Consider the following 11857-nt stretch of genomic DNA (forward strand, 5'->3'; position numbering starts at 1 on the left):
AATTCGGTCCTTCTATACAAATTGGGCTATTTGTACCTACAAACAGTACAAACATTGAAACATAGGGTCAATAAAAAAAATAAAATACTTTGTGGTCCTACGTTCTACCAAAGATCTATAAAGATCTTTATAGGTCCTTAGGTTTTACATTATATCACCAGAAAGCCGTGCTTATAAATAAAAATATCAATTCAATAAATGTTCACCATGTTTTCTTTATTTTATTTGGTCATACTGATTAACCTGATTATAGAGATTAGTGATAAAAGACGCCACATAAAATGTTTAACTTTTAATAGAAATTACTTATTACTCTCACTTTAAACTTTTATAGTACCTATTTATTTTTGATCTCACATTTTTAAACATTTTTATTCATAAATTACATATTTTGTTTTACGTAATTTTTTAAAATGAAAGATGAGCAGAATGATAATAATGACCCAGAAAATTCCCGAATATTCGTATTATATGACAAAAATCACCCAATATCTGAAAATGAGTTTAAAGAGATGTTTGGAAATTTTGGTGATGTAAAAAATATTTATATTGTAAAAGATCGCAACAGTGACAGTGTGAAAGGTAATATTTGGTCTTAATTATTTTTAAATAGCAACTGTTTAATGGTCTTAAAAACTGTTAAAATTTTTATATATTTTATAATAATAGTATTACGTTAAGAAACATAATATATTAGATTCATTTTTACTTATCTTAATTTAAATGTATTCAATTCATTCTTTATATATTTCAGAGTTTATTAGTGACATTAAGACTTTTTATTTTAATCATTATCCATTTAGTAAAAACATAATGATTATTTATTTTAGGAGTTGCATACATAAAATATTCAAAAGCATCGGAGGCTTTTAAAGCTATTGAAGCAATGAATGGACATAGAATAGAATCATCTAATCGTCGTATGAAAGTCTTAATGGCTACCAGGTACTTTATACAAACCTTACATTACATTAGTATAATTGTTAATAAATCAGCTTATTTATCAAGTTGCTCATTATTTATAAAATTTAAGATAATATTGAATTAGAATACTATAAATTATGTTTATTTTTTAATAGTATCTACCCAATAGATTTAGATAATATTTATATAAAATGTGATGCCATTTCTAAAGTGTATATTATTATTTTTCAATAGCCCTGGCCACATAAGAAGCAATTCAGAAATGGAATACAATAGACTATTTGTATTTGTACCAAAAACTGATAAGGAATCAGATTTAGAAAATATTTTTAGTCAATATGGAGAAATCTCTAAAGTTCATATAGTTACAAATAAGGATACTGGAGAATCTAAAGGAATAGCTTTTATAACTTATTCAAAGTAGGAACCATTTTTAATTAAAAACAAAATATTTTATATTAAAACTAAGAGAATAGAATGTAATTAGCTTAATTTATTTAGGCCTTCGTCTGCTGCTTTAGCTATTGAAGAATGTGGACCAAATTATAAAGCTGTTTTTGCTAAACCCAAACATGATGATGGACCATCTGCATATCCTCCGTCTTATCCTAGACATGTTGATTCTAAAAGTAAATCAAAATAAATATTTAGTATTACCATAATATTATGTTATTCAAGTCTGTGATAAATTTAATTAATATTTATAGTGAACATATAAAAGCCATCCGGGTTATTATTTTGGTTCCATTACCTTTAAATAAGTACCCAGTGGTTTTAATAAAAAAAAAAAATGGTTCACCAATCATTGATGTTTATAATGATTATATTTTTAGGTTAAAAATAATAAATTGTAATAAATATACAATCATTAAATTTGTGAATTAAAAAAATTAGTAAGGGGCATTAAAAATTTAATTTTTGTCTATATTTTTATTTAGTTTTATTTTTATGTAATAATGTTTTATCTTAATAGTTACATTGATAAATTAGATAATGATAGATCCGATGAATAAATATTTATTGAAATATAAAACTTATAAATCCTAAATATAATTCATATAAACTTTAATCAATAATAATTTGTTAATATTATGATAATGGTTTTTTTTTTGTCTAAGATTGCCATAATCCTGTCTTGTTTTAAAGTTTTAGAATTTTCTATTATATTGTATTTGTGTCATAATATCAAGACAAAATTAACAAAATTGTTCACAGAGAAATAATTAAAACTAATCTTTCTATGTAAATAATAAACTTGCTACTTATTTAACTTAATTATATTTTCAGGCCTAACAATGTTTTTTATTATCAGAATAAAGTTCTGGCTTTTAGAACTTTTATAATAACTTAAAACAATTAAAACATACATCATTTTATATTTCTTAATATTCTATATAATAATTTAACAATTTATTTTAGTATAAATAACTGAAAAGTTATTTTTTATTATAGATCCAACTAGCAGTTACTCATTGCTTGCACCTCCATCTCATCAACATCGAGATGAACCTAGTGTATTAACTGCTTATACTTCATCAATTGTCTCGTATAATGAAGTTTATAAAATTATGAATATTGCTCCTGAATTGGAATTAGTTAAAGAATTATCAAGACAGGTAATACACACACATACATTTACATTACATAAATATAAAATATATTATGTATTCAATTGATTTCCCTAAATTACTAAAAAATAATATTTTTTTTAAATTTTGTTTACAATTGTAGCTATACAAATTTTATTTTTGAATTTTATAATATTTTTATATATTTAAATTTTGATAGCACAATTTTTTGTATTCTCAGACTTTGAATTATTAAAAATTGAGTTATAGTTAAAAATAATCCTTCTCAAATATCATATTGCAACATTACACGTGAATAATTTGTCTTTAAAAGATAGAACAGTATTATACAGTAGAATCCACTTATTTGGGATACCACTTAAAGGGGACAACTGCTTCATAGGGACAGATTGCATAGTCCCGAACGAATGTATTGGTTTATTAGTTACTCAGTTAATCGGGATAATTGGATAATGGGGACAAATAGGTCACCGCCCAATGTGTATTAATTAAGTGGATTCTACTGTATTATGGAAAAGTGTTGTCTTAAATTAGTTAATTATTATTGTAATAGTTAGAATGTGTATTAATATTAATTATTTATGTCACAAATCCTGATACTTATTAAACAATTTAATTGATAATTATTACTTATTAAAAATAATGTAGGTTGAGGCAGTGTATTTACCAAACACTTGTATATATTTTGTATGCTAAATTATATTTTCATATATTTTTTAACTAGCAAATGTACGATAAGAAGATATTTCAAGTTATTTATAATAGTATTGCAGCAGCTGAACATGCTGTAAATCGAATCAATGGATTTGAATATCCACCTGGTCATCCAATAATATTGGAATTCAGTAGTACTCCCATGTAAGATTATTTTATATAATAATTAAATATTAGCTAATTAATAATATAATTTTAGATCTATTTCATCAGCAGTGGATCCTATAGCAAATAAAATTTCAAAAGATATTGAAGTGCTTTCTAGTACTGTCACCAAAGCATTAGCCGTAATTAAAAATGCTAGTAACCTAACATCTGGTAAAAACAAATAATTATTATCTATTTATTTATATTAATAATTTTTAACATGTTATTTAGCTTCTTTATGCTTGGCGGATGATTATAGTTCACCTTTAGCACCAAAAAGAGGAAATGAAAAAGTTCTTTTGCCATCATCAGATAATTCATTCAGGTAGAAAATAATTTTAATCTAATATTTTTATTATATAATTTTTCCAATCAATGTAAAATATATCTATTTTTATTATTTCATCTGTATGTATGTTATAGATTATTTTTTGTGTGCAAACCAATTATTCCTCCAATGCGCTTATTAGAAGATACTTTTAAGATGTTTAAAGGGTTAAGAAATATTAATGTTATTGATGGCAAGAATTATGGTTATGTGACTTATGATAATTTGGAAAGTGCTACACGAGCTATTAATGTAATATTACTAAAATATTTGAATGCATTGAATTTTTTTTAATCGTGTTTTTATATTTTAATTATCTATTTTTAGTGTTTAAATGATCACAAAGTATACAACAGTCGTTTAAAAGTAATGGAAGCTGAACCTAGAGAACCAAATCGTAAACGTATGAAACCTGATACAATGTGAATTAAAATAGTAAGTACATGCAATAATGTTAATTAACTGAAAAATAATATAAAGTAGTGTGGACTTTATCTTAATAACTAAAAATTATGGGCATATATATATTTTTAAACAAAATTTACTATTTTGTACATAGTAATACTAGTAACACTAGACAACAGATATAATGTTTAAAAATGTAGCCTTATATCATTTGCAATCACAAAATATTTTTCTGTTGTGTTAAGTTAACTAATTTTTGAACATTTAATTAATGCCTAACTATACTCATAAAAATTAAAAACATTAATAATTTAAAAAAAATAGAAGCACAATATTTTTGTTAAGAACATTCAATAATTACAATTAAAAATAAAAGATAGGTATCAAATTTAATTAATATACTATTAAATAATATACCAGTATTTTTATACTTTAAAAAAATTTTATCATTAAGGCTAAGGGTATTAAATATAGAGTGTGTTCAAACATTTTTTAAATTGTACCAATTTACTGGCTAAGTTTTTTTTAAATTTAAGTTTATAATAGAATTGTATACCTATTATTTATTACTTATTAGTTTGTCTTGACTTATTAACCAAAATAAGTTTGAATGTTTTGATAATTATTCTTATTAGTATAAAAAAAATATTGAAGTAATTTAATAATTTTAATTATAACTTATAAGACCTATTTCAAGATTTTATTAATTAAATGTTATAGTTTATCACTGCTTTCAAGTTTATAGAAGTAGTAAACTACTATTCTGGGCCAAAGTGAGCATAACAAAATAAGTACCTACTTAATCTTCATATCCTGTTTGAGTTAATATTGAATTGTTTGAATGATTAACCGGCTCAATAAATTTTAAGTAAGATTCATTAGCTATACTTAATAGTCTATAAATATGTTTACTATTATTCATAAATTATTTATAAAATTATGTTTCCTGATAATGGGATAATAGGATAATTATCCTAATAATTAAAATTATACTATTACTAATAAAATAGTATGTATTTCATACAATTTATATTTCATTATAAATTATCTGTATCAATTCTTTTAAATAACTTTAAATACACATACTTATTCATAATATATATGTAATATGTATAATGTAATATACTCTAATACAGTGTTTCTCAACCGGTGTGTCGCCAGGTAAGTTCAAACGTGTCGCGGGAAGTATATACAAACCTTGTTGACACTATATTTAAAAAAATTAATAGTTATTATTCTTATTTTTTTTTATTGTGTGTCACAAAGTATGAACATTTTTAATAGTGTGTCGCCATAATACAAAGGTTGAGAAACACTGCTCTAATAATATATTTAAATTAAAGTACAAATCAAACATATTATATTACACATGAATTCAGGTGGTTTAAGTTAGATTATATACAAGTTTACACATGGCATATTATATTTATTATTTATTACTTAGTTGGTTTTTTTTTTAAATTTATAAAAATTATCTTGAGTGTCTTATGGTTGATATGCTAAATTTTCTCTGTGTCTGTCATAATTTTTATAGTATATGAGTTGATTTGAATTCAATTTTCAAAAATTAACACTTTTTTATTTAAATACTACAAGAGTTATATAAGTTTTAACTAACTATGTGCTAATAATATACTTAACTGATAATGATATACATTACTGCTGAAACCGTATAACCATATTTTCAAAACCATTTTTAGTCGGATTACAATTTGTTTCATTTATGATTTCAGGACAGTAAATAGCACAACAAAAACAAACAATTTATTAAACCCACTAAAACAACAACAGAAACTTGAGTTTGTCTATAATTACGAGACAAATATCACAAAATCAACCGATTTCATGAAACACTACAAGATATTCAACAACTGTAACATATTGTCAACATAAAAGACACTTTTTAAACTAACTAACATATTTTACAGTGTTATTTGTTCAGAAAGTTTTAAAGCTGAGAACTTATATTTATATAGTTATAAGCTTTTTAATGTTTTTTTTTTCATGGACAAACTACTTTATAGTATAATTAAATAAGCCATTCAAATTACTGGATATATTTTAAGAAATTAAATATAATGACAAGGAATTACAACACCTAAGATACATCTGGGTTAAGTCAGAGTATAATTAATTCATATGTATGATGATATATTTAGTAGATAATTATTTACTATTTTTAATAATTAACATAAACTATATTTAATACTATAACATAAATATCAAGTACACACAACAAGACTAACATCTTTGAAACATTGACATTTACCAATTATGTATTGCTTTTTAAAAATATTGAATTATTTATATATTTAACTAGCTATTTTATATATTTTTTTAGTACAAACCAAAAAAGTATTTACATTTTTTCCAGATGTATAATTTGTATTTTTTTAATTTAACTAAAAAGTAAAATTATTAACAAATTAGTATCAATTAATTACTTAAATTTTTAGTATTTTTTAAGTTATTAGTCATTTTTTAATTTTTTTAGATTGAGATATTTTTTAATTACATTCCATTAATGTATATGTACTATTAAATATATAATGATACTTATAAATATTATGGAATAGGTTCGACAAAATTTTATACAAATATTGTGATATTGGTTTTATTATTTAAATTATTTTTTTTTATATTTTAAAATATTATTGGTAAATATTAGAATTATTAAAAACGTTTGAGTAGGAAATACACTACATTTTATTAGAGGATTTAGTGATATAAATTATTTATTTCAATACATTTTTCTATTTTAATTATGATCTTTGTAGTTAAAATATCTGTACAAATATAGGTACGTTTTATTTGAAATAAGTAAATGTTAATTTTAAATTTTGTGTTATTTATGCATCATTTTAGTTAGTATCTTAAGAAAAATTACATGTAAAAAGTTGAGATTTATTTAATTATGATTTTCCCAACACGTCATTATAATATTTAGAACTTTTAATTATTTTTTTAAAACAAATAATTTTCTATCTGGTATGTTTTAAAAAACTTTTGTATTGTGTTTTACTTACATATGCTTTAATATTATCATATTATCTTCAACCATCATTTATGTAGAATATATATTTAAAAAAAAGTATTGTTGGTATTTATATCTATGTTTATTATTCTAACTCAGTGGTTCCCAAACTGTGCTTTGTGGAGCCCTTGGTGCTTTGCAATGGCTTATCAAGGGCTCCGTTCGTAATACCACAATAAATGTACACAGAACACAGACAGATAAAAATTAACATTAAATATTTTTTGGGAGTTCCACGTTAAACTACTACTTAAAAAAAGGCTCCGAGGCTAAGAAAGTTTAGGAACCGCTATTCTAACTTATATATTATATAACCATTGATTATAAATATTAGTGTTTGGTTGCTCAATATTTTGGACATATTATTATGTACCCGCAGAGTGTAAGACATTACATTTCATAGGTCAAATTAAAAATTTAATGGGAGTTTATTGGATTTGTTAAGTCTTACCAAACTTTACTTTATAATTTTCCCTTCTAACTAACACAAATAGGTAAAAAAAAAACTATAAAATATGTTATTTATTATTACTTATACTATTAAAAACATACTTCTTATAATGTGAGACCTTTGTTTGCATCATTTATCGATGTCTTTTTTTTGAAAAATATTTTAGTGTTGTTAGTTTTTTCTTATTTTAATATTTACATATTTTAATATTTAAATATCATCTGAATTATGAATTTGGCTGTAGAAAAAAAGCCAGCATTTGTTTTATCTAAATTTCAGATACAAATTAATACATAAACATACTTTAATATTAATTACTTATTGTGATAACTAAACTACTAAAGCCTGGAACCTAATGACCAGGGCTCGGAAGTTCTAACAAATGCATATTTTTCTTGGTTCGTCCTAGAACATCCAAAGTAAGATACAAATATGTTTCACACTTCTCTGATGTCATACCTACATGAAATTTTATTTTGCTATTTTTTGCATGTTTACAGTTTTTATAGCTATTTTGCTAATTTAAGGTTTTTAGTGCTATTTTTGGGTATATTTTCTGATAAATTGATATTATAGGAGCTATATTGCTAATTTGGAGTTAAAAATGCTGTTTATGGGCATATTTTTAAAAACTAAATTTAGTTAACCTACCAAACAGCCGCCTACGAATATGGGAACGAAAACAAATTTTTTTATTTTAAGATGATAAGCATCCGAAATAAACGGTCTTAGACCGTGGTTATCGTCAATTAAATCGGACAATTCCGTTCGTTTCTGATAACGATAACCTAACCTTAACCTATCGATACCTACCATCATATATTCTATGAAAAACATTAAAAATTTGTTGAAAATTTTATTTTGCATATTTTCCAATTTTTAGTGCTATTTATAATGCTGATATTAATGTTTTTATGTGCATATTTAAGCGCTAAAAATTAATTTTTTTAGTGCCATAACTTCCGAGTCCTGCTAATGACTAATGACCAATAATTTATTTAAGTAGGTGCATAATATTATATGTATGGACAATGATTTAATAGATGGTTTCTTTTATAGGTATAAATATAAAAACATTTTATATAGGTACCCTGAAGGATACTGATTTTTTTTTTTTAATTACCAACTTGGCATAATATAGTTTTCAGTAAAATTTATATATCGTTTAATATAATAGAATTTATTGGAACATTATATGGACAAAAGAATAAAACAATAGTTTTTTTATAAGTATAAAATATTTGTGTAAAAATATTATCGTTCCATTTATTCAAACAAAACTAGGTATAAAACATAATTTATTTAATTTTTCATTCATTTATTCACGAATTGAGACATAATAATCAATATATGTACCTATTTTGCAAATATAGAAGTAAATGCATATCAAGTTAACAGATTTTAAAATTTTAAATCTTGATCTTATGAATCTAATTTGTGACGCACCTACTTGGCTACCTATACTTTGAAATCATTATGACAAGTTAGGTCAGGCTCAGTCATAAATATGAAGGAAACGGACATATAACTAATATGTATGTGGGTACATAAGTATTATTTAAAATTAAAACAATTAACGACCTGAGAAAGTGAGAACATTGATTTTAGGTAAAAACATTCGAATATGAAGAATGTTTAAATGTTACCTATTCGGTCTCAAGATTATTTTTATAACGACTAAACACGAATGTTACATTTTAACCGATGGATTGGTGCAAATTAATATCTGAAGACAGTTCTAAGTGACAATGACAGCACAATGAATTTTTGGGCCCTGGGCAATATTTTTGGTGAGGCCTTTGATAATTATAGTAAATACTTACACCTGTTATTTTGTTTTATGTAAATATGTAATAGCTGACAATCTGTAGACATTTTTCAGATATCAATTACCAATTAATATTATTGATTTATTTTATTATTCCTAATTGATGATTTATTTAAATAAATAAAATTTATTAGATACTATAATATATTATCAAAATTAAAACATTCTTATTACAATCAACATATTTTTGTTCATAATTTTATTGATTCTACCACTTGTCAGCTTATAAAATGTATCCTCTCGTATATACATATTATAGGTATATTAGATTTATAGTTGAGTATATTTTAAAAATAAATTATAAAAATAAAAAAAATTATAATTATTTAACTTTTTAAATTTATTAGATAAAACACTTAGTAAGTGTTGAAAAAGTGGTTTACCAATCATCATGTTATTGATTGTACGAAAACATTGAAAACCGATAAATCCTGGATTTTATTCTATCACAGTACGAATTTTGTTTTTTACGATAGATACACCTACGCCGTATTGAATATTTTCCATTTACAAGTATTAATTTTTGAAATGTGCTCACAATAATATTAGTTATTACGACACCTATTTAATCGACGATACACGTAGGTTGTAGACACAATCAATTACCTATCTAACACCAAAATATCTATATAATTATGCTTTAAAATATATAAAAATTAGAGAAAATGTAAAAATATGTATCTAAAATTATAAATTGGTGTAGTTTTAATAAGAATGATTTCAAATCGTGAACATTACATATTATACTTTAAATACCTATTTTATTTTCTATAATACAAATACGCAAATGTGTAAAAATTTGATTTCTAGACGTAACACTTGAAATGTAATGATAATGAAGTATGATGACAAACCTGAACAAAAGCAAATTCTGATATTTTAATCATATTAGGGTTATAATGATTAGCTCATAAATACTTAGGTAGGTATTGACTAGTTATTACCACCGATTTACCTATAAATAATATACCTATACCCAGTGATCCATTTAACCTAAAACCCTCATTATTTCAAAAACGATCAACATTTTTGAAAATATTTCTTTTAGATAGTTTTCAATGATTTTAGTAAGAAAATTAAATTTTTTAATGACTGTATTTGTTGTAGTACTTTTTTATATAAAAATTGAATCTTAGACGAGTAGTTTGTGATATAGGTAATAGTATATAAGTATATTTAATACTCTACCTCTACCCATATGGATGTATATCCCTTAAATTTTTAGTCCATTAACTACTCTGCTCATCTAAATTTTAAATACTATTATAATTATTAATTTATAATAAACTGTCCAATATTTGATTTTTATAGATTGAAATATTTATTTTGAATAAAATTCTGCTTTGAAATATGAAATTAAAACTGTTTTGTTTTTCCAGAATAAAAAGCTTAAAAAATTGTGACCTACTATAAAAATATATATATTTTTTTTAAAGATGTTGTTATGTAACGATTTATAATTATGTAAAAGAAATATTTTTTAAAATACGTTAGTGTTCTCTCTAATAATGAGTGTACTACGTTAAATAAATCACCCCGTATAATGTATAATATATTTGTATATATATATGCATTTTAGTACTTTAGCTCTAATAATATAATAATCCAAGGCAGGGGCATCATAGGTGGTGTGAAAGGGGTGCAGGGTGTGCTTGGGTACTACTATTTTTTTTGTGCCATATTCGTCCGACTTCGGTTAGCAATACTACGTTGCTGTGATGGATGTAGGTTATACAGAGCCATACAAAATATGTTCCATTTAATGCATAACTGCATAAGTATACAAAATTCAAATAAACCGACAATCATTGATTTGTTATCAGTTATATAAGTATATATATGACTCATTTATTCGTCACCAGACTAAAATACTGAGCTATTATATTATATTGTGCCTTAGTCTTTAAATTATAAAAATTATAGTAAGCATTCGCGCATGTGCCTGCGCACGTTGTCATTCTCGGTCCATACAACCAGTAACACCCCTTTGCCATCCGTTTTTATGCAAAAAAATATACTTAATATAATAAATTATATGTATAAGAAATCTAAGAAATAAGTTATCTTATTATGGTTCTATTTTATATTTGATATTATTATTATGAAGATTGATTACTATAACGAAGTCTGTAACTCCCTCTCCCACAGTAATACTAGTTATATTTAAATATAAAATTAAAAACTCGCACAACAAAGAACATCTTGCAGGGTACGCGCCTGCGTACAGTTGCAGTTGTTCTCACGGTTACGGTGTAAATCTTTAAAAGACAGGACTCCAGGAGTTAGTGCCGAACACTCAATAGGTATTTGTATTAAAAATGTATTGTAAACTGCAGTTATATTGTCGACACGCGTGAGTGTAGGTTTATTTGTAATTATATATTAAGTATATTGTGTATAAAACAGTATATTTTAGAATATAGAATATTATAGAATA

General features: G+C 23.9%; 1 protein-coding gene across 2 annotated transcripts; it reads left to right on the forward strand.

The window, feature by feature from the left end:
* Positions 1-276: 276 nt before the first annotated feature.
* On the forward strand, positions 277-7201 carry LOC132921832 (RNA-binding protein 45). Of its 2 annotated transcripts, XR_009660960.1 has the most exons (12): positions 277-582; positions 831-945; positions 1159-1344; positions 1426-1553; positions 2377-2540; positions 3238-3371; positions 3427-3545; positions 3606-3699; positions 3798-3954; positions 4030-4137; positions 4828-4975; positions 5841-7201. XR_009660960.1 is itself a non-coding variant. In XM_060985062.1 (11 exons), exons 1-10 carry the CDS (start codon positions 414-416, stop codon positions 4126-4128), a joined length of 1365 nt encoding a protein of 454 aa, XP_060841045.1. In that variant the 5' UTR covers positions 277-413; the 3' UTR covers positions 4129-4137; positions 5841-7201. The 2 variants fall into 2 exon arrangements, 1 of the variants encoding a protein (XP_060841045.1); XM_060985062.1 differs by lacking the exon at positions 4828-4975.
* The last annotated feature ends 4656 nt before the right edge of the window (positions 7202-11857 follow it).

This window comes from Rhopalosiphum padi, chromosome 1 (assembly GCF_020882245.1).
Source record: "Rhopalosiphum padi isolate XX-2018 chromosome 1, ASM2088224v1, whole genome shotgun sequence".
NCBI lineage: Eukaryota > Metazoa > Arthropoda > Insecta > Hemiptera > Aphididae > Rhopalosiphum > Rhopalosiphum padi.

Bases quoted from the DNA above. Each gene is read 5' to 3' on its own strand.
- LOC132921832 (XM_060985062.1), top strand. From the start codon at position 414: ATGAAAGATGAGCAGAATGATAATAATGACCCAGAAAATTCCCGAATA. The intron at 583-830 runs GTAATATTTGGT...TATTTATTTTAG, and splicing joins CAACAGTGACAGTGTGAAAG to GAGTTGCATACATAAAATAT. The intron at 3,372-3,426 runs GTAAGATTATTT...ATATAATTTTAG, and splicing joins GAATTCAGTAGTACTCCCAT to ATCTATTTCATCAGCAGTGG.